General features: G+C 41.8%; 1 protein-coding gene across 4 annotated transcripts in view; it reads right to left on the bottom strand.

The window, feature by feature from the left end:
• Window positions 1–3,473: 3,473 nt before the first annotated feature.
• Window positions 3,474–24,793, bottom strand: part of PPHLN1 (periphilin 1) — a 114,709-nt gene continuing 93,389 nt past the window's right edge. For 3 of the 4 annotated variants that reach the window (XM_088457929.1, XM_088457944.1, XM_088457950.1), the window contains one exon: window positions 3,475–4,571. In XM_088457929.1, the coding sequence (XP_088314055.1) occupies window positions 4,386–4,571 (186 nt within the window). In that variant the 3' untranslated portion in view covers window positions 3,475–4,385. Of the gene's footprint in view, window positions 4,572–24,793 lie in introns of all 4 variants that reach the window. The other variant, XM_088457938.1, reaches the window with a different exon arrangement.

Genomic DNA, 24,793 nt, shown 5'->3' with positions numbered 1-24,793 from the left:
ACTCTTATGGGACTTAAAATCTGGCTCCTTTACCTTCAAAGTGAACAGTGGGGAAAGACCCTACACCCGCAGAGGTGTCTTGTCTGTAATAAACAGCTTGTATGACTCCTTAGGATTTGCTGCTCCTGTCACTATCCAAGGTAAAGCCTTGCTCAGAGACCTAACCTGCGAGTCATCCAACTGGGACGCACCACTGTCTCCTCAGAAAAGAGATTTGTGGGAGGAGTGGAAAAGTTCATATGCTCCTGTGCCTTCTAAAGAAGTACAAAACCAGAGACTATGTGTATTTTCTGATGCTCAATCTAAGCAGTTGCCGCTGTTGCATATCTTAAAACTGTGAATATTAGAGGCCAGTGTCATATTGGGTTTGTCATGGGCAAAGTGAAGTTAGCACCATTTCCAGAGCATACCATACCCAGGCTAGTACTTTGTGCTGCAGTGCTAGCTGTGACAACGATCCATACCATGATCTCAAATTGTCAACTTGAGCCACACAGATTCCAAAGATTCTCTCCTTGGAAATCACTTCTTAGAGCAATTACATGCCTAACTCACATAGCCTGTTCATTTAAATGTGCCACATCTCTAAGGACGACTGAATGTAAAGGTTGGCATCATTGTCAAAATATTTACGCAACCAAAGAACTACAAATTTGCTCGAACATCAACGCTAAATGTGTAGAGAGATACCTCAGTGAGCAAAGTTGTACATGGACTTTCCACCCGCCTCATTCTTCTCATATGGGAGGTACATGGGAAAGGATGTTTGGCATAATACGCAGAATCCTTGATTCCATATTCCTACAATTAGGTACTGCAAGACATATTCATGAGAGTTTAACAATGCCAGACCTTTGACTTCAGTTTCTAATGACCCAGAAGATCCGCTTCCACTTACTACTGCTACTCTTCTTACTCAGAAGACCGGGACTATCTATGCTCCTTCTGGAGAGTTCACCAACAAAGACTTATTCAAACGACAATGGAAGCAAGTTCAAAGCCTAGCAAACACCTTATGGGACAGGTGGAAAAGACAATATATCTCTACCCTGCAGCCAAGGACAAAGTTGCCAAACCAAACCTAAAACCTGGTGACATTGTGCTTGTCAGAGATTGCCAGTCACAACGTAACGAGTGGCCCTTGAGTATTGTCACAAAGACGTTCCCGAGCAAGGATGGAAAAGTTCGTAAGGTTGAGGGTCAAGGAGAGACTAAGTTGTTTCTCAGACCAGTGTCTGAACTGTTTTTACTGTTACCTACTTAGAGTTTAAATTTGTGGTATCAACTATACCAGACGGGGAGTGTCTTGCCTTCAGCATAGGGTTTGTTATGTTGCACTAATTCACATTAGCAGCCCCACCTAGTGGTCAGGACAGCAGCAGTTTAAATCTGATCTATTTTGTCCTTCTTAACATTTCATAGCAGTCTAGCAATGCATTCTGGGCTAAAAGCACTGTAAGCAGCCATTTCCTTTTTCACATGGTCCCAGACAGTCATCATTCCATATGCTCAACCTGGTACAGCATCTGATGGTGAGTTCTAAGCTTCAACTGTGCCATCATATTGTAGATCTGCTTAGTCAGTAATGCATGTTAGCTGTACTATGTGACATTGCAGCCTGTACTTTGCATACTGTATGTTTCATGTTTGCATATACCATGTTATATATATGTTTGCCTTGCATTCCCATGTACATATAGTAATTGCTTTCATTGTTTACAGTTTTACCATCACACACGTGCACATTTGTTTATACGCATCGATCTGTGTAGATCTACGCAAGTTCCTCTATCGAATAATAAACTCAGTTCTTCAGATCACATCTGACTGGATTATTGGAAGATAGAGTATTGGTTATGCTGGCTGCTCCAAATTTGTCAGACACTTAGTGTGGGGCAGTACACCGATTGTTAAAACAAAAACAATTACTGTATGCTTAGAATACAGGCAGTTGTAGATATTAACCTACAAATTACGGTGCTGATAGATTTTTTTTAATACACTGGATTTAGGGGGTCAATCCAATTAGCCATGATGAACTCGTGGGTGCGAATCCGTGGGAATTCTAAGTCCTCATAGACTGAAAGCTACTGCTTATCTCGATGATGTAGTCATCTATAGTCCTGATTGCAGAGTACAAGCAGTGTTGGACTCCATCTGTGTGACAGCCAACCCAAAAATGTGTTGCTTAGGAATGGAATAGGTGAAGTATTTTGGATGCACACCAAAGACAGAGGCTTGATAAAGCCGCAACTTAATAAAAGTGAGGCAATACAAAATAGGCCTTAGCCATAAATAAGAAGCAGGGGAGAGAGTTTTCTTAGGAATCACCGGTTATTATAGAAGGTGCACTTTACGGCAGCAAGCAAAATTGTGTGAATTCGGGCTCAGAGCAGGCCTCAAGAGGTGCTAGATGAGGTGCCGTTACTTTAACGCCGTGGCAACCGCTGCTCTTCACATTTTTCTTTCTGCCCACTCTGTTAGGCTCTAGACTGGCTCACCTTTCCCTACAAAGAACTCTTCAAACTCATACATATATATGAGGTAATTGTCTATTCCCCTCCCCCTACCTCAGCCACCATCTCACTCCTGCCTGCCGCCTCTTTCCAACCTCTTCACACTCCTGCCACCAGGACTTTACCTGTGCTGCTCCAACCACTGGAACTCACTCCCCCTCCCTAAAGGATTCTCCACCTGCCCCCAAAGCTTCACATGGGCTCCTGAACCCTATCTCTTTATCAAAATCTACAAGCTTTCCTCCTAATAGAGCTCTTTTGTCCCCACACGACTCACCCCATCCATGTGTAATGTTTTACTCCGTCAATATAGATCGTAAACTCTCACGAGCAGGTCACTGTTTGTTTACTCTTCATATTCATACCTACCCCCTCATCTCTTCTTTTTTGATATTATTTTACCTATCAGTGGCTCTGAACCTGTCTGCTGTACCCATCAAATGGGTTATAGGTTTAATCAGTGCTGATTTTCAAGCATCTACAATTTGTGTTTTGACACTCATGTATATACTAGAATTTTTTGTCCTATTAGGTCTGTACTACTTTTATATGCCCTTTCTAGGGTACTGTGGCTCCCTTGTGGTGCCCTATAGATAAAAGGATAATAATAATAATAATAATAATAATAAATAATAATATAAAAGGTGCACCTTGAGCTACAGTATAGTCCTATGATTTCCAGCAGATCACGGTTATAATTCTGCAACAGCTCTTGGGCTGCAGTTTTCTATTTTAATGCTTTAACCCAAAGTAAGTAAAATATAAAATAGGCCAGGTGACGAGTGTGCAATTTGGGCACCCAGGAATAGGGTTAGTTAGCCAAAGAAAAGACCAAGAACTACAAAACAGAGTCAAATTAAATATTGTGTTTTGTCAGCAAGGACATCTTTTCATTTATATACTTTTCTGATTTAGAGAACATAAAAAATAAAAATACAAATGCAAAATAGTTGGAACTCAAGATATATTTAGAATTTTAAGCTCTGTTGTATTTGGTTTTATGGGTCAAAGTTAAAAGTAGTTTATAAAATCAGACTTTTTTTGTTACACTATTACAGTAGCTGTGCAACAGTTTTCATACAATCAATCTCATTCTTATTTCTTGTGCCATACAGCAACATAGGGAAATATTTATGTAGGCTAAAAATTATCTACAGGTTACTAAGTGTTTCAATTATTCTGAAATCAGTCAAACTGTCCTTGTGGCACCAGAACGTAACAAAACACCCTCTCAGTTTATATTGTTTAAGGATTCCTACTTCTTTTCACCTGAATGAGTTTTATCATAATGGGCATCGATAATACAGGTTGGTCCATACAATATTTCTTGTATTTGTTTGTGCCTATTTTATTAGGATCAATCTCTTTCTCAATGTTTATGGACAATTACTTTACACGGTATTAAATTACTTTTTTCACGTAAAATAACAATGATGCTGTACATAGGAAAAGGTAATTTCCAAGAGATATTCATGAAATAATAAAAAATAAAACATGATATTTTAACCAGTCTACATTTAGTGACCAAAATGGACTAAACAGATATGGGAATGCAACTTACTACAAACACACAGTAAATGTTACATATTATACAAATACTGCAGTATAAAACAAATAAACAAATTGCATGAATAAAATACACACCTGCAGTTCAATCTATTCATTATCTACATGTAACCATTTATACTCTGTAAATTACTTTAAAAAAAATAATAAAATAGGATAATAATCTGCGATACCTACGAAAAACATCAGTTACGCTAATTGTATCTTAACATCGGACAGATCTATATGTTATAGGTTATAAAGAAAGAGTCCAATAAAAAAAAAAAAAAAAAAAGGTAAATCCACAGTAATTCTTAGTACATGCTATGCCAGTTCTTGATGTGCTGCATCATATTCTGCAATGTACAATTTCAGTTCTTCAATACATCTCTCACCGATCTCACTTAAATTCTGCCGTAATGCAAACTGGACCTGCTTTTCAAGGGAAGGGTCTTTGTCTATCAGCATCTTCACGACCATGCCAAAAGTCTCACAATCCTGCCTGTACACCTGTGTTAACACAAACATAGGTATAGGATTAATAACATTTAGGACAAAATATTACAGCATTTAGGGACCAGACTTCTTGCTTCACCACATTGTGGGGAGTTTCAAATTTTGTAGATAACCCACATAAAAAACTTGCCAATATGGAAAGGTAACACCTGTATATACAGTACTAACGTTATGAACAAACAAAATACTTGGCACTCTCTACTGGTCTGCCTCCTACACATAAAAAGGGTCCAATTACACCCCCAAACAATAGATACATATACCAAAATTAATGTACAAGTTGGTGGCTCATAGTGTCCTACATAGGTGAAAAAAAGTCCTTAAGTCTGCAAAGCAATATGCAATCCTCTTGTATTTCATAGTTGCTCTCTGCATGTAGGGGAGAGAAAAAAAGGGCACAGAGTGTAAGACATCAAGAACAAATTCACCTTAGTGTCAAAAGATGATGCAGTGTTGCAATAATCCAGACGCCGGCATCCCATCAGGGTTAGGATACAGTCACCTATCGGTACGTACAGTATCCTAAACCCTAACCATCCCTTCCTGTAGCCTAACCCTACCCCTAGTGCCTAAAAATAACTCTCCCCCTAGTGCCTAACCCCTATACTTATATTTGAGACGCCAGCGGTCAAGGTTCTGGGATTTTGACTGGTGTCGAGATTCCGGCGCCGGCATCCCGACCGCCGTGATATAAACTAAACCCCCCTAAACATTCTATGATGATTACATGTTAATCAATTTGATATACACTACAGGATTATAATATCCACAAAGCTCAATACAACAAGAAAATGTAGTTGCTGTTTTGTATTAAAGTGAATTACACAATCACGATTACGTAACATAAATCAATTGATATTTTTATTTATATAGTGTTTTCTCTAATAGGTCTCAAGGCGGTTTTATATCTAATGAATAACAATTACAGTAAGGACAGCATTATGCATGTAGCACTCATTGATACGCACATAGCAAAAAATCAGTCTATAAATAAATTTTCATTCAAATTATCTAAAAATGGATTTTCATCCATTTGAGAAGTCTCTCACTAATTATACAGTATGGTATTGTTAGATCTATGATTTGCAATAAAAATATTAATGTCTTTCTAATTCAAATTAAATCTTAAAATGTAAGCACGTTTAGCCTCCAAACACACAACCAGTGATAGCAAATACACGCTTTATACTCACTCTTCAAAAATGGGCGGGTCCCTGGGGACGCAATCGGCTGCAGCCAATCCCTTGCCACCAATTAAGTGACTGACAGCCAGGGCGGGCTGGGCTAGGAGGCAGAGGGGAATAGGTTTCCCGGGCTGGACCTCTCTGCAATCCATTTGGAGTTGAACCTGTAACTATTGGTAGTTACAGGAGTCGGCGGGATGCTGCACGTCTGTTGCCCACCATGGGGAGGAATCCTCGCCTGCCACATTCAATTACTGTGTGGCTTCTCCCTTCTCTGCATGATCCGGTCCTTCTCCCTGCAGCATTGTCAGCAGCGGGGAGGAGAGTGACCATGCCGTAGGAGCACAGCACTGTGCCGCAGGGAGCTGCAGCACAGCCGGCAGCAGGGAGCAGAGTGACCGTGCTGTTGGGAGCTGTATTACTCCTGGCGCGGAGGTCCGTGGAGTAGTGACCACCAGGGAGCTGCAGATCTACCAGCAGGGAAGAGAGTGCCCGCACGGCTGAGGAGCTGCATCATTACTGGCACAGTGGAGACAAGTGACTGCGTGGGATTTTCAGCACTGCCAGCAGGGAGTAGAAGAGTGACCGCTGGGGAGTTGCAGTACTGCTGACTGGGGAGGTAGGGTGTGCTCTCCAGGGAGCTGTACACAGCTGCTGAGTGACTAGTTATATTATTTCATTAGAATTTCCTCCCACAATCATATTGTTAGAAATTGAGGGCACTCCTGTGTGTTACGCTCACTAAATGCACTGCTGTGTGTGGCCCAATATAATTATGGGGTAGTCCTTTGTGTGATATGCACTATAAAATATGGTGCCCTCCTGTGTGTGGCACACTATGAATTGGGGGCTAGGTAAGGGGTACATGTGTTAGACTATACAAGCTTTCTTATAATTTTGGCCGGCTCAGTTGTCTGGCCCCTAAACTTTTCAAATGGCTCCTAGATTTTACAAAACTTTGACCCCTGCTGTAACCTAATGCGGCCGCAGATCACTATGTGTGGCAGTGACAGAGAGACCGCTCTTTTAGCCATCTCCCATTTGGCAGGACCGCCCCCTTGGTTCCATCAGAGGTCAGATGCTATGGAGCTGCAGCCTGGGAAGGGAGCATTTCGCAGCTGATGACCCTGGCGTTCGTTGAAGTCCTGTGAGCTGGGACAAACTGACTGCTGCAGCCAGGAGAATGAGAGATGGATGAGGGCAGAAGGAGCATCTGCAATGACAGATGTCCCCACCCTGCCTCCGCCACTAGTGAGTTGTTGGAGGGAGGACAAGTGCTGGGGGAACGATCCCCCTGCTTGACGGTACACTCACTGACTGTATTCTGCACTCGTGCCCAGTCCTGGGGGCGGTACTCGGGGGCCTGCTTCTGGACGTGATCATGGAGTCTCGCTTGGGGTGCCCATAGAGGATGTCAGAGGGAACCTGGCTGACTGCCTCCCATACATAGGCAGTCAGGTTGAAAAGCAACAAAACCACACATCCAGCTCCCTGCAAGTTCTGGGGTCATGTGACACAGACGTCACAAAGGGCCAAGAAGCTCTGAGGAGGAGGGCCTGTCTGGGACTAAACAGCGTTCCCTACTTCAGTGCCTACTGCAGTGATCTGTACCAGCAGCCGAGGTCAGTCCAAACCGGAACATTTCAGAACTATGCAGATATTTTTTTTTCCCCCATAGGGGGGAAAGGGCTAGCTGCTACTAATACTACTTTCAGCTGCTATCTACCCTTACTCCTTCTCAACCCCTCACTGCCTGCCCCTAATCTCCTCCTTGCCACCCTCCCTACCCGGCCCTAACTTCCTTCTTGTCCCCTGTACTTCCCCAGTTGCTATCTATCCTTGTTCCCTTCCTACCCCTAAGCACTGCCTGCCCCTAACCTCCTCCATGCCCACAGTACTGCCCCCCCTCCCTATACCCAACACTGCCTGCCCCAACCCCCTCCTTGCCCCCTCTCTATTCCAGTACTGCCTGCCCATAGCCCCATCCTTGCACCCCAGTACTGTCAGCTGTTCTCTATCCTTGCCCCCCAGCACTGTTGCAACTGCTGTCTGCACTTACCCCCTCCCTACCCAAGCACTGCCTGCCCTTGCTCCCCTCTACCCAAACTTCTCCCTGCCTTTCCCCCCAGCTCTACCTCAACTGCTACCTGCCCTCAGCACTGTCCCAGCTGCTGCCTGCTTTGACCTCCCCATAATGACAACCTTACATTATTCACACAGAACTCCAAATGCTATATTGTTAACCTAATCTACCAATTTACCTAGGCTACACTATAAAGGAAGAGAACTCTTGCAGGGACTCTCGCATTACACTACATCATTTTGTGTCATGTGCAAACATACACGTGATTATAGAAGTGTTACAGCTTTACAAGGGACTAAGGAGCTCATTCAGACCCGTTCGCAAATTGCGATCGCTCGCTGGCAAAAAGGGGCCTGATATTTAAATGAAGCACTCACACTGTGTCGCGTAAGGATGCCCACTATGTTTTAGCGAGCTACAGCAAAGTGCGCTCGCAAATGTCTGAAGACGCCCCTTGCCACTCGCAACACACATCATCTCTGGAAAATAAAGGATTAATCGAGACCATCGTGAGCCATCGGAGCTGCTCGCAGCCCTTGGGGTTGCCTTAGCCTGCCGCAAGCACAGCGAGCAGCGGTGGCTGATATTACATGCAGGTGACGTGTACAATGACGCTAATTATGCATGCCCTTCAAACGCCGTTTTGGCGGGCCAGACACGCCTGCGTTCGCACAACCACTCCCCCGTTTACAAGCACCTTCCCCTGTTACCACCAACAAATGGCACTGTCACTCAAAGCAGTGACCTGATAGTGGCTTACGAGCTACCAAAATCAGATTGCAACGAATGGCTTGCGCACTGCGAATAATACGCATGCGCAGATGAGAGAAAATCGCTCAGAGTGAGCAATCGCGCCTTAGCAAGCGGGTCTGAATCAGGTCCTAAATGTTCCTAATAAAAAAATAAAAATAAAAACTAAAATAATATATTTACTTCTTACATATTAGAGTTGCAGGACAATCTTTCTACTGTACTAAATGTGACACTTACATGGTATGTGCTGCAATGTAGACACCGAGTCAACAAAGCTCTGTTGGGCATTCGCAGGTTTGTTTTTAAACAATGATACAATGATACCAAATTTCCTTAGGGTGATAGTATCCTTTACGGTAATAGACTTGGTTTAGAGTTAGTAATCGAGTAGAAGAAACTAAAACATAACAATGCATTTAAACATTAGTCTAAGCTAGAACAACAGCCATCCACAGTACTAGAACTGGTAAAGTATAATAATATAGAATACACTCAACATATTAAATTACCTGTGCACATTAAGCACAATAACAAATCTCAAAGAGTATTTTGGAAAAGAATAAATGAACGGTGACACAGTTGGGATAGAGGCTACATATTCTCATCTATAAAATATAGCTGTAGGCAAAGGAAATGAGCTACTGAGAAAGTATCACTTTTTATTAGTCCAAAGGCATTTTACTCTTATCAGCCCCATCTCTAACCACTCAACAAGCTGCTGTAGGCAATGTGTCTGGAGCAGGTGAAACCGCCTGATAATTAACATTTCAACACTTGAATACATTTCAATGGCATGGACACTACATTTACAGCACTTGTTACCCTCATTAAATACAAAAGATCAAGCGACATGTATGTGCATAAAGGAAATGGTCTCCAGCACACTTCATTTTATCTTCAGGATAATAATGATCTTCAACAAAAATGTTTCAGATTGTCCTTACACAGGGGCTCCATGTCATGAAAGCATAGCTGTTCTCTCCTGCTTCTCTGCAATTAAAGTTACTATATTTGCAAAGGAATATGAGTCATGTTATTTTCTTGCTTGTTTGAGTCAGGGTATACTAATTCTTCATTTCAGTAAAATCTGCTCTTTACTATAAAATAACAGATTGCGGCCTTCGCCCACAAACTCCTTTCATATTTTAAACCTCTCAAACAGAAACTTTGCTTCTCAAAAGGAGCCCGCAAAGATCAACATCAACGCCAAAGGAATGTTTAATAATTAACAGATGGCTCTAAGGCAAGTACACTGAACATAAATAAATGGTTTAAATGGTGTAAATGCATCTTTTTCCCCCGTAAAAAAAGGAAGATGATCTATTCTTTTTAACCACGGTAATTCTAGGAATGACCAGTGGCATAAGGAAAAAAAAAAAAAAAAAAAAACTTTGTAAGGAAAAACTGTATATTGTTTTTACACAATTGTAATTTTAATCCACTAGATCCAGTGTTTGACATAATAAACAAAAGTTAAAGTGTACATGTGAACTACACACACTGGAAGCCGTGCAATGTTCATGAGAATGCAGTGTATCAATTCTATAGGGTCTAATGGCATCACCGAAGGCACAAAACGCTTATAGTGAAAATATTTTTTTCAATTCATTTTATTTATCAGCGTGATCTGAAAATAAAATACAAATAGGAAAAAATAAGAAAAGATTCTCTCCCTCCTTTGGTCCACACAAGAGAGTCACAATATAACACTGGAAGGTCTTAAAGAGAAGGGAGAATGTATCTGGTTTGACCTGTAAGATTGCAAAGCTCCCAGCACTCTTAGTGGTTGGGAGTGCTGCCCATGTAAGCTGTTTAGCATAATAGATGCATTAGAACAGGGGTAGCCAACCCTGGTCCTCAAGAGCTACAAACAGTGCATGTTTTCCAATTCTCCTCACAGAATCACAAGTGAAATAATTAGCTCCACCTGTGGATCTTTTCAAATGTGTTAGTGATTATTGAATACACCTGTGTACCGGCTAAGTGACCTGGAAAACGTGAACTGTTAGTAGCTCTCGAGGACCGAAGTTGGCTACCCCTGCATTAGAATATGCCTCCTCTCGTGCATGAATAGATGGGAAGAGTATATTTTTGTTTTACAGCACTATTTAATAAACTTTTTAAAAATAGTGGAAAAAGTGTATAAAAGGTTTACCCTGATGACAAGCATCAGTTTCATGAATATTGGTTAGGCCCGCAGAATAGTTGCCACCACTGTGCGTAAACGACAGGTGAATTTATAAGGTAATGGTGGGTATCCACTTGCCAATTAAGATGAGCGATTGAAAGATATCGTTATCGTTCAATCGCTTATTAATTGGGCATTAAAATGTCGTAATCGACCAGGGATGTGCGCTCCCGCTGGTCGATTTTGACATCAATCATCGCCGGAACATGCTGGTCAATCTGCCGATAAAGACAGATTTGACCATGTTCAGGGATGAGGGAGAGTGCCTACACTGCATATCATTCAGTGTAGGCACTGCAGGGGAAGAGGAACGACTGTACGATTACAATGCTGTAATCGTACTGTCATTCCACTATCTGCTAGTGGATACGCATCTTTAGTCAGATGAATAGAAATAATTTTCTAGACAAGGGAAGTTATCCTTAAGAAGCAAGAGAACAGAGAAAAGTAATTATTTTTATTTGTTAGTACTTGAGATGTAAATCCATTTCCATCACACATCAATATAATATTGGTAACATTGCTTCAAGTTTTGTATCACCATTTCAAAGTCTGCCATTTATTACAGTTATAGCTTATTGTTATTTATTTCACTGTTTACTAAAATATCTAAATTTCATATACTATTAAGCTAGGTACACACTGACCAGATATATTGGCTGATCAATTGATCAGCCAATATATCTGGTGCCCAACGTCGTTCACAGACATATCGCATCGGCTGTGCTGCACAGCCGATAGACAGATGTATCTGCAGACATATCTGTCCATCAGCAAGTGTGTACGGGCAATCAGCCAATAGGCAGTACACATGCGGCGGCAGCCGCGGGGAGGGGGGTCGGACATGCCCCCAATCCCCCCTCCTGGCCAGCGGGACCTGCGGCTGCCTGGAAGATGATGGTTGTTCAGTGTATATGAACGACCATCATTTATAGATATATCTGCAGATCACTCCTGGGCTGTGGGCGGAGCCTGTTGCTCACAAGACGGGGTGGTCGTCCGGCGTCTGGTGACTGATTGAGGACTGATAGGGCGGTGACTAGAGGAGGAAACGTCGCCACCGGCTATTGGATGAGAAGACACCGGTGGCGGTGATTGGCGGCTGCAGCGCTACACACAGGCAGCGCGTCCCACAGGACCCAGGCAGTTTTTTAAATCGGGTCCCCGACAGCCTGTAGTGCGTAAAAACGCACCATAGCACATATTATGAGAACCTTCTCTGCCACTCTAATACACATTACCACAGGCGGCAAGTCCGCCCTGCGGTTTTCAAATAAATCAACTTAAGTGCATGTGCTGTCCACATGTACGTTTAACATAGTCAGTCCCCTATGGACAGTGGGGAGCCCACACACAGGGCTCAACAATGTCTGGGATGAACAAATTGTTCCCTCCAAAACGGGCTTCCAGGAATCTGAGCTCCAGAGGTGGGCAAGCAAGGTCCCCGGGCAAAGTTCCTGGCCATGGAGGGGAAGCTCTTTGGAGTTCGCTGAAACCACTTAGTTGGCTGCATTAGCCAGCTCTTCATGCACCTCCTCATACCACTTTCAGGCACAAGGCTGCATAGGAGGGCAGTTTATTTTCCTGGATGGCTGGGGTATCCAGCAACCCACACGAAGCCCTTCCAGGGAACTGAGAAGTGCGACTATACACTTAAAATACATTCAAACCACATTAATATAAATATTTTATATATATATATATATATATATATATATATATATACATACACATACATACATACATACATACATACATAGATACACACACATACACATACATACACTCTGCACAGCATCAGGCTTTTTTTTTTCTTTCACATTTGTGTTGGTTATACTTTGCGACCAGTGCTGGGCTTTGTTAGCACCCCTGTAGTGCTGGGGCACTGACAGCCAAGCCCTGCAGTCTGAGTAGTGCTGGTATTTTCCTGGTGCACCGGATTCAGCCCCGGCTGCAGCGCTGCGCTGGGGGGGGGTACCAGGAGCTGGCTTGCCTGGTCCTCCATCCTGCCTTCAGCACTGGGAGGTCCAGGGAGCGGGCTATCCGTCCCCCAGCATACGGACATTCTGCTTTGGAGTGCTGTGGTGCCAGAAGCTTAGGTGAGCGCACAGTCCCTTCTGCAGCGCTGCACTGGGAGCTGGTCTCCCAGTGCGTAATCATTCAGCCCTGCAGTCCGGGATAGTGGTACCGGGTGCAGCGGCTTCCTGTAACCCTCGGAGTGCTGGGGCGCAAAGCTCCCAGTCCCCAGCATGGAGCACTCAGTGGCTCCCTGCACAGAGTCCTGTGGAGCCCCCAGCGGCTACTTAACACACAACGGCCGCCGCAGGTCAAACAAGTTAAAAAACTAAATTTTTACCACCATTCCCAATGGGCGCCTATACATTTTAAATATGGCGCCACTGCAGGTCCTTCAGTGCCGTGGCCGCTATTAACCACGGCCTACGGCCACAATGCACATTTATAGACCACTATCTGAGCGTGATTATCATTACAAAGTACAAGTCTGGCACAATTTTCAGCAATGATTACACCCGTATGTTCTGCTTTTTAGAGACTGCTCTAGAAGAAAGATGTCAGTCTTAACTGCAATCACTGATAGTTTCCTAGCCTCTATGTTTAGTTATTGCAATATGTTGTATCTCTCTTTTTGAATGTGAATTAAAATGTAACAATTATGGTGTGTTGTTCCTAATGGTCCAGCTGCAAGTTTCTTTAACAGCTTCTTAATAAACCTATAAGAAAAAGGGTAGCACAAATGTTGGGATTAGAGAAAACAGATAAGTCAGTGGATGGTGTAACACTACCCTCATCCATTACATCTGTTGAAAAGAGGATGGGGATATTTATGCCACACAAACTGGCATCCGAGGTTCCATAAGAATGCTGTTATTTGTTATATAGATGGATTAAGCATGTTAATGAACTCTCACATACAACTAGTTGTAACTTAATAGTGCTGACATTCTATTGAGGCATACTTTGTTTTAAAATAAAATTACATTATCTTGTTTTCTGTTGTGCATTAATTTCAGGCATGCACTGTTAATAGGTCTTATGTAATCATGTCCACTGTTATTTTCCCCATGTCCCCTTCTGAGAGCTCCCACATAAAATTATAAAATCTTGATTTGGTTTTTTAACAAAAAAACAAAAACAAAAGAAAGCAAAGAGCAAATAAAAATCCTGGTACTAGTGACAAACAAACATACATTAAAATTGTGCACACTGAACAATATAAAAAACACAAATATATTATACATATAAAATTAAAGATAAATTCCTTTACATTTTCCACATCCATTTATCAATAATTTGTTAGAGTAAACGTGTTTATAGCAGAGGTTCCCAAACTCCTCAAAGCACCCTAAAAGTCCAGGTTTTAATTATATCCATGGTTAAGCACAGATGGTTAAATCAAATTGACTGATGTACTAATTAAGGCCCTGATTCAGACCCACTCGCGAGCGGCTGTCCGCTCGCAAGTGGGTCGATGGTCTGCACTGCGCATGACGGAGGGAGCTCCATCGTGCGCATGCGCGAGACGCGACGAGCGAAGGACTTTCCTTCGCTCGTAGTGTCTGATCAAAGGGGGCGTGCTGTCGATGTTGATTGACAGCACGCCCCCTTTGGTGGGCATGCCTGCCAGACGGTTGAGAAACTCAACCGCAGGCTTCTGCTCGCAGTGGCGATGGTCAAGACCATCGCGACCATCATCCTGCACGCTCGTATATGCTGTGGGTGGTGACCCACAGCTATACGAGCGTCCAGGAGGACGCTCCATATTTATGGAGGTGGGCCCTGATTCAGAGCGAGCGCTCTGGTCAGAGCGTCCGGCTCTGAATCAGGGCCTAAGTCACTTGTGCCCAAGCATGGTTATCCTTAATACCTGGACCACCAGGGTGCCTTGAGGACAGAGTTTGGCAACTTCTGGTTTACAGTGTTGAACAGTACACAGTTCTATAAAAGGAAAAATAAGGTTTAAACAGTGTAGAAGTTTCAAAGTGGCTTAGTTTACTCCTTACACTTTCTAATATGTATTCTTACAATACCAATATAATTCTAAAAATACATACACGTGTGCATCTTCCCCCTGTATTAAAATCTACAAAGCAGTGGATTCAAATACCAGGCCTCCTGTACCATACCAACACATGATTATTTGCAACAAGTAGCAACCATTATGTGTAAGCTAGCTTTAATGCGAGTTAAGTGGACAGGGGGGTGCATTGGGCTCAGGTGGAACCTGCCACTATATGGAATACACTGTATTGTTTTATTGAAAATCTGATATTTCTATAGCTCATTACACGCTGACCAGAATAAGCTGCCCTGTACTAAGAAAGCCCAACTGAACAGATCTATATGCAGGTGGATGTTCTAGCTTATCACAAGTCTGTATCCTGCTCCAACAACCCAGTAGGAGAGGCCGTGACAAAAATGTAATCTAAAGAATAATGTACCATGAAGTCACTTCTCACTTTGGAGAGAGACTAGTTGTACTCAAAAATATATGCAGATAACTTGGGAGTTAAGCTCTGACACTTGAGGACTGAGGAGCAGATTCAGATCCGTTCGCTAAGAAGCGTTCGCTAGTAGTTGCCGATGGTTCGCATTGTGAGCTACATCACAATGTAGAACCACTACAGCCCAGTTGAATGAGTGACAGGAGAGGCCGTTTGTGGATGGTAACAGGGGCAGGCCACTAGAAACATGGGTGGAGGTGCAAACGCAGGCGTCTTAACTCTGTTTCAGAGGTGTGCATAAACAGGCAGCGTCATAGTACACATCTCCTGGTTGTATTTCTCACTGAAGTGATCGCAGCGCTTGCGGCAGGGTATAGTCAACCTCAAGCGCTGCGATCGCATCCGATGGTGCTCGATGTACCAATGGTTTCAAGCACTTCCAGGAGATGAAGTGTGCAAGTGGGCATCTTATGAATGGCTGGTGGGCGTCTGCATACACTAAGTGATCGCACGCCAAGACATAGTGGGCGTGCTAATGCCTTGCTGTGCAATAGCAGGATTTGCATACGCTGGGTGCGAGCGAACGCATCTAGCGAGAGGGTCGGAATGAGCGCCTGAGTTTGGGAACATCTGCCCTAGATGGTCGCTACATATGTGCTGAGTAAGGAACTTTCCACTTTCATCTTTCAGGCAGCACCATTTTTCCTTTGCCTTAACGTTTTTGCCTGGGGCAAGGACCATTTTTATATTTTCGGCTGATAGGTTTGGGCTATATAGCATGATTTAATTTACTGCACATTTTTGCACCCACACCTCAGCTAGTCACATTTTTGCATGCGTGTGTCACTTTCTCACTAAGGGTAATGATGGCTTGGGAGTATGGGAAGCAGGGCTGTAACTAGGGGTATGTGACCAGTGCCGCCGCACAGAGCTCTGTGGAATGCAACGTCTGGATGCAGGGTGCCTAGAACGGCACCCGCAGCCAGGAATTACAGCTGTGGAGTTGCTGGAATGTCCATTAGATGCTCCTGGCGGGCACCCGGCAGCCTGTGCTGCTGATTAGAACGGACGCTCCAATCAGCGCTGCAATTACTCATGCTGCCGGCCCCGCCCCCTCCACAAGACATCATTCGCTAAAGTGGCAGGCCAGCACAAGGCGCTCTTAAGCCTTATTTAGGGAAGTACAGGACCCTTCTCCTTTTCAAAAGAGTCCAAAGATGCAAGCCCCCAGAGCAGTCTGAGCACTGCCTTGGATTATTGGATCACACACACTGCGAGTTAAAAAACAACTCCATTGGTTGTGTTGTTCTGGAAAGTGGAAAAGTTCCCAACCCAAGATCAGCAAGGAATACTATTATACAAAGATTCAATATCCCATACTGTACTATAGAATAGTCAATGTAAATAGAATTATTCATATTTTACTAGAAAGAAAATGTGTCAGTTTCTCTTCTTGTTCAGTGTAAATTATTATTCTATGAAATAGAAGCCCTTTCATCAGACAATTTAAGATTTCTTTGTGTGTTTTGGCAGGGTACTTGTGATTTCTATTTATCATTGGTTTCTTTATATTAGTCCAATTCCAGGCGTCAAGAATGAAAAAAATATACTGAGCACTATGAAGGACAAATGAACCCATACAGACATGCAGCTATGTGTTTGATGTTTCTCTTTCAAATAATGTAGATTGTGGCCAAATGGTGAAAAGTTTAAGTAGGTCTCATCCTTAATTACATAACAACCACATCTTACACAGCTCAATACAAATCAGAGAAAGTTTATGTATAAGTCCCTGCCCCAGGAAAAAAAATATGTAAAATTCCCTAAAACAGACATTTACACTAATAGCAGTTTAGTCAGAACTCAAAAGTCAATGAAGATACCAGTATGGTTGTTTTGGACTCTGGTTAGAAATGCACACAAGGGGGTAGTATATAAACCTCCTTGCACATTGTACTTGTAATGTATGTGTCTGCATGTGATTTAGTGAATCTGGCTAATAAAAGATAACAGTTTAACATAACAAAGTTAATCTTGCAGTCACACAAATTTCTGTTTGTCAGTCTCTGAAATGGTTATTTCAATATATCTAGCTTAAAATGGTTAATTTTAGAAGAAAAAAAAATTGCTGCCACTACAGAGACTAGGAAAGAAAGTGCATTACATCATTATTATTATTGTCAGTTTTAGAGTTTGCTTCCAATGTGGTGACAAATGATGGATTTAGGCTACATTTCTCAGAGTTAGATAGTAATGCATTTCCATTATGATAATTCACTTACTTTTTGCATAGGAAAAATCATCACATTTGTACACATGCGGCATGTTACAGTTCCATAGATCAGTGGAACACACAGAATACCATAAGTACGGTATATTTTTAATAATATGAGGTGATCCTCATAGCGGTCTGCAATAATCACTGACTCATGCAACCCACTGTAAAAGTATTAAGGGTGGTTTTACATCCTCCCATTACCAAACACTGTATTTATATTCAGGCATAAGCAGAAATTAGTGATAAATTGATCACTAGAACCACTGATATGACTCAACTGACAGCAGTTTATACATGAATGCGGCTTGCTACACCCCACCAGTGTCAGAAGAGCCTAAACTATTCAAACAGTGCCTAATATAGAGATTAAGGGTCTCCCATTTAGAAAGCCAATTGCCAGTTAATGGGCTAAAATAGTTTGTAATTTAGGCCTGGATGGTGACTCCCTATAAAAGGTGTAAACATGATATATTGCTGCAATAACGTTAGCAAAATCAAGCATACAGTACATGTCCCATTTATAAATGTAAATAAGTTTTAGGTCTATGTTTTAGAAAAAAGCAAATGAAAACAGACCATGGAAAATATATGTATTTATCTAAAAGATAAATAAGGAAATGCTGAACATTCAGGCATAAAAACTAAACAACATCCAAGTTGATCCACACTTCCTGTCCAGTCATGCACTGCCTTGTCATCAATACAACTGCCTCAGGTAAGAGACGAGAGGAAGCACAGTCACATGGAGGAGGTCAAACTGTGGTGAAAAGCCCGAGAGGCAGGAGTGAAACGTCCAAAGCATGAGAGCAGAGACACATTACATCAGCATTAAATAGATTGCTATATAAAGAACATTTGCATAGACAATAGAATTTGACTAGGTTTTACTAGTCATGCCCTGGAGGAGAAAATGTTCAAGCCATTAACAAGCAACAGAGAGCAGCAGGGCATTATAATAAAGCCCTATGACGTTCGAGTCACATACTTTACAACTGTCAATAGTGGTCTAAAATAAATGCGTTTAAAATAGAAGCAGACTGCTTTCCAATACCTCGCTCACATTGCTTTAAACTGATGTATATAAAAAAAAATTTAAAGTATAGCTCAAAAGGGCTCAGATCTTTAGAAACAATTTGGTAAACAGGTCTATAACCACTTATGAGTTTAATAATTCCTAGGCCTATCAAGTGAGCCAAATGTAAAAGAAATGTCTCTTCTCTTCAGTGTACAGATTTAGAACCTCAGATGACACTAGATGACTTCTGGAAAATCAAAGCTGAGTTTGTTCCCAGGGAAAGGACTTGTGAACAATTATGTATGCTCCATTACGTAAAGCAACGCAATAAAGGTGATCATTATACCACATTTTATATCACATTCTGGATGAATGAATGGATGTACAGCCATGGCCAAAAGTTTTGAGAATGACACAAGTATTAGATTTCAAAGTCTGCTGCTTCAGTTTTTATGACGACAATTTGCATATACTCCAGAATGTCATGAAGAGTTATCAGAATATTTGTGAAGAAGGCCTCAGAGCGCCCAAGAATGTCCAAGTGCCAGTGCCGTTTCCTAAAGTTGATTCAGCTGCAGGATTGGGGCACCACCAGCAGGCCCGCCAAGAGCTGCGGTGGAATTGGGCAACAGGGGGCGTGGCCTAATCACGGGAGGCATGGCCACGCCCCCTTCCCAGAAAAAAAACAACTTTGCATTCCTCAGACAGAATACCGCTGAGACTCCAAGAAAGGCAGGGAAACGCCTTACAGAGTGTACACCAGTGTGACAGATTGCACACTAGTGTGTTTACCTATGTTTTATGTTGCATGCAGCAAGGACCATCCAGTTTTAAGAGCACTGAGGCTGGAAAGGATCAATACAAGTTCCTCTGTCAAACTCCTAGTGAGTATTTTCACATAGCTATGTGTTTATAAAAATTATCAACCGGGCTGAAGTATTGAGATTTGCACCATAGTGTGCTAATCATTTCAGTGTTAACCATTCCAATGCTGGAGGGTTTTTTTCTCTCAAGAAGAACATAAATAATTGAGATATCATTGAATGTGCTGATGTTATTGCATACGTCTCTCTACTAAGCTCCTAGTGAAACATGATCACATGAATATATGTTTTTTTTTTTTGAAAAACCACTAAGAGGACTGAGCTATTGAGATTTGCACCACAGTGTGCCTACCATAAAAGCATTGGACTGTGTTCTCTCTTTTTTTTTAAAAAAGGACTGAGATATTATTCAACACTTCAGTGTTTGGACAAGTATTATTATTATTATTATTATTATTTTTGATTCTCCAACAGCTTTACAATTAAGCTGGATTTACAAAAAGTTGACGATTTGAAATCTATTTACCTGCTTGTAAATGTATGGTCTTTGTATATGTGGAAGCAACTAACCACAAATTGATGGTATTATATTAATGGTGTTCCATTTTAACATTCAGAGCAGTCCAAATTTATTGTTATCTAGATCAGGTGATTGAACAAATATATAGGTCTGCTCTATGTGTATAAAATATATACATTTTTACTGTTATTTTGTTTTCCTTTTTATTTTCATACTGGCCATTTTTTATCTTTATTAAAAATAAATATGTATATTCCAAATTGAATCTATTTGTGTGGATAATCCTGTTTATTGCAGCGCTGTCTGTTATATTTTACTATTTCCAATTTTTGAGCAAGGGCTGGCAAGTCCCATACAACAGATAGCTGCAGCAAAATAAATTGGTTATATCGGTTATAGCTCGATTGGCTTGGCTAGGCGCCAGGATTTTGTATTTTTCTTGCTCAGGAATGGCAGAAGACAGGTGTGAGTGCATCTTCATGCACAGTGAGGCGAAGACTTTTGGAGAATGGCCTGGTGTCAAGAAGGACAGCAAAGAAGCCACTTCTCTCCAGGAAAAACGTCAGGGACAGACTGATATTCTGTAAAAGGTACAGGGATTGGACTGCTGAGGACTGGGGTAAAGTTATTTTCTCTGATGAATCCCCTTTCAGATTGTTTGGAGCATCTGGAAAAACACTTCTCTGGATAAGGAAAGGTGTACGCTACCATTAATCCTGTGTCATGCCAACAGTAAAGCATCCTGAGACCATTCATGTGTGGGGTTGCTTCTCAGCCAAGGGAGAGGGATCACTCACAATTTTGCCTTAGAACACAGCCATGAATAAAGAATGGAACCCAAACCTCCTCCAAGAGCAACTTCTCCCAACCATCCAAGAACAGTTTGGTGAGGAACAATGCCTTTTCCAGCATGATGAGTACCTTGTCATAAGGCAAAAGTGATAACTAAGTGGCTCCGGGAACAAAACATCAAAATTTTGGGTTTATGGTCAGGAAACTCCCCAGACCTTAATCCCATTGAGAACTTGTGGTCAATCCTCAAGAGGCGGGTGGACAAAGAAAAACCCACAAATTCTGACAAACTCCAAGCATTGATTAGGCAAGAATTGGCGGCCATCAGTCAGTATGTGGCCCTGAAGTTGATTGACAGCATACCAGGGCGAATTGCAGAGGTCTTGAAAAAGAAGGGTCAACACTGCAAATATTCTTTGCATAAACTTAATGTAATTATCAATAAAAGCCTTTGACACTTATGAAATGCTTGTAATTTTACTTCAGTATACCATAGTAACATCTTAGAAAAAGGTATAAGAACACTGAAGCAGCAAACTTTGTGAAAACCAATGCTTGTGTCATTCTCAAAATTTTTGGCCATGGCTGTATAGATATACACCGCACACACACAGACACACTGCTTGTTAATACAAATATCTTTCAATCCATTATGGTGCAGAAACCTAGTGCATACAAGCATACTGACATGGTCGGGAAGTTTAGTTGTTGTTCAGACCAAACACCAGAATGGGGAAGAATTGATCTAAGTGACTTTGACTGTATAATTATTTTTGCTGCCAGATAAGGTTACTTGAGTATCTCCCGTATGGGATGATCATGCACAAGTCACTATAATTTACAAAGAATGGAGTGCAAACTTAAAAAAAAACCAATGAGTGCCAATTATGTGGTTGAAAATGCCTTATTAATGAGAGAGGTCATAGGAGATTGACCAGACAGCGGACATGAAGGTGACAGTAACAAATTATCATGCATTACAACATTGGTATGCAGAAGAGACCATCACATTTAACCTTGAAGTTGATGGGCTACAGTAGTAGACTGCTTCCAGCACCTTGGTGAACCCATAACATTAAGAAATCTGGCTGTTCTGAAATCAAATTTCGTCATACAGGGCCTGCCTTCCTACAAAGAATTTTGGCTTTATATGATGCTCCCACAGTGAGAATCAGGGTAAATGGGTCTCTGATTCATTTGCTATATCGAATGGCACGAGGCAGGGGTGCCCACTCTCCCCACTGTTATTTGTTCTTTGTATGGAAGCTCTAGCAAGGGCTATTCGACATAATGTAAATATCTCCGGAATCCACATAGGGGGTCGGGAACATAAACTAGCACTTTTCGCAGACGACCTCCTAGCATTAATCACTAATCTGACTATTTCTCTCCTGAACCTTATACTAGAATTCCAGAAATTTGGTAAACTTTCAAATTTTAAAATTAATCACTCCAAATCATTAGCTATGAGTTTGACTGCACCTCCTTCCTTGGTAAGCTCTTTGAAACAATCCTTCTCCTTTGTTTGGCACCCCACTAGACTTAAATATTTAGGAGTCTATTTGACTACAGATCTATCCCAACTGTTCTCGAATAACTTCACTCCATTACTACAAGCTATTCGTAACGATTATACTAGATGGCGCACCAATAGTCTATCCTGGATCGGTAGGATTAACATGGTGAAATTGAATTCCCTGCCCAAAATTTTATACCTAATGCAAACCCTTCCAATTCATATTCCCCCTTCATGGTTTGCAGATATGGAGCGTCTTATACGTAGGTTTGTTTGGAATAATTCCACACAGCGTTTTAAACATTGTATCTTATACCGACATAAACACGATGGTGGTTTGCAACTTCCCCACATCACTAGCTATTACCACGTTATCATTCTTAATCGTGTTCTGGAGTGGACTCGTGCGAAGGGTTTCAAACAGTGGATTATGTTGGAGGAAAGCAGTCTGGCTCAGGCTATAGAAATTGTCCCCTGGCTTCCCAGACTCCTAACTGTCAAACACCCCACTATAACAACCACATTACGTTGTTGGAAAAAACTGCGACGTCTCACCCATATTTCGTCTATTGTTTCTCCTCTCACATCTTTTCTAGGCAACTCCGACTTCTAAAGTGGCCATTAATCATCCAGTTGTTAAATGAAAGTATGGATAGCCCCGGAGAGATTAGGTCAGATGGTTTGTTCATAAGGGGTGCGTCCGTTTGCAGAGTTACAGGAAAGACGGAATTTCCCTCAGTCCGAGTTTTGGAAATACCTCCAAATATGACATTTCATTATCTCTTCATGCAAGCTTACTGATCTTACCAGGTCCCTCACCTTGCTCGAATCCTTGTGCTCAGCCTCTCAAACTCCGTCTCACACTGTATCCATATTATATTCTTTAATTATTGAAAAGTTATCTCCATTCCAGACCAGGAGAAAAAAAAAATGCAAATCCCTATTTTTGGCTAAATTTCTGTCAGAACTCTTTGGAAACCCCCCCCCCTAATGATAAAGTAGCAGGAAAAATTAATAGTAAGTTGCGCACTTTGGCGAAAAACAACCGCGCAAATATTGGGTTACAAGAAAAAAAAGTTAGTTGAAAAAAAGGATAGAAAGCCATTGTTTTCCAGGAAATTACTGTTCCACGTAAATTAGGGGTATTTTAAAATGGGTGCAAGTATATTTTCGTGTCATAAAAATGCAATTTTCAAAACCGTTAAAAAACCACCTGCTGCGACTGTGTGCGATGCTTAAAACTCTTGACGCATCCATACCGCCTCCCGAAAAATCAGACCCATCACGTTAAAACCACTTTCAACTATTTTTTTTCACCCAAAATTTGCGCGGTTGCTTTTCGCCACAGTATGCAACGTATTAATTTTTGTTCTGATAATTTATCATCATGGGGAGGGGGGAGGGGGGGTGGTATCCAAAGGGTCCTGGAAGAAATACCCTTATTTTTAGCCAAAAATAGGGATTTTGCATTTTTTTTTTTCCTCCTCGTCCGGGGAAAACTTTACTCTATTTTTTTTTGCCTGTTTCAGTTTTCACCTGTTCTTTGGCGAAAATGTCAGTTTTTTGGGCAAAAACCGTCCATTTTCGCCGCTAATTGAATACGGCCCTAAGACCCATTTTTGGGTGAAAAAGACACTCGGCGCAAGTTGAGTCACATGGGGCCTGGCGGCTCACTTACTTTAGCATATGGAGGCTAGGTGTATGAGGACACATTTGTATATACACTATATGGCAAAACGCACAGACACCCCTTCTGATTAGTGTGTTTCAGCCACACTAACAGGTGCATAAAATAAAGCAAACTGAAATGCATTCTTCATAGTCAAACATTAGCAGTAGAAAGTGTCATATTGAAGAGCTCAGTGATTTTCAAGTGGCACTGTCTTAGGATGCAAAAAGTAAGCTTATTTTCTCCTTTTCTGAGTCAAATGTAAGTGGTGTTATTGTGAAGTAGATATGCCTAAGAGTAGCAACAGCCCAGACATAAAGCAGCAGACCACACACAAGCTCACAAAAAAAAAAGCCATTGGAAGCAACATCAACACAAGAACTGTGTCGTGAGCTTCATGCACCAGGGTCCTATGGCTGAGCATTCTCACACAAATCTCAGATCACCATGTGCAGTGCCAAACATCAGTGGAGTGGTGTAAGGCACACTCATAGGATTCTGAGCCAGTGGAAATTAGTTTTTTTTCAAGTGACTAATTGAGTGTTACCACCTGGCAGTTTGATGGATGAATTTAGGTTCATCCAGTGCCAGAAGTACACGTCCTGTCAACTGTAAAGTGTATTGGAGAAGGAAGTGTGTCTGGAGCAGTTTTTCAGCTTTGTCTGGACTGCACAGTTCCAGTGAAAGGAAATGTTACTGCTACAGTACACAATGACATTCCATACCATTGTGCGCTTCCAACCTTATGGCAAAAGTTTTGGGGGGGTGAAGGGCTTTTCCTATTTCAGTATACAATTCAGCCATTCAAAAAGACCATCAACAACTGGTTTGCAGAGTTGGAAGAACTTGACTAGCCTACACAGCGCCCTGGGGCTACATACAAACCTGCCATGATGTGAACAAGCCCTCTAGGTGAAACGATTGTCATCTC

This window comes from Taudactylus pleione, unplaced genomic scaffold (genome assembly GCF_031769625.1).
Source record: "Taudactylus pleione unplaced genomic scaffold, aTauple2 ptg000041l, whole genome shotgun sequence".
In the NCBI taxonomy this organism is placed as follows: Eukaryota; Metazoa; Chordata; class Amphibia; order Anura; family Myobatrachidae; genus Taudactylus; species Taudactylus pleione.
This window is presented reverse-complemented; position numbering and strand designations above follow the sequence as displayed.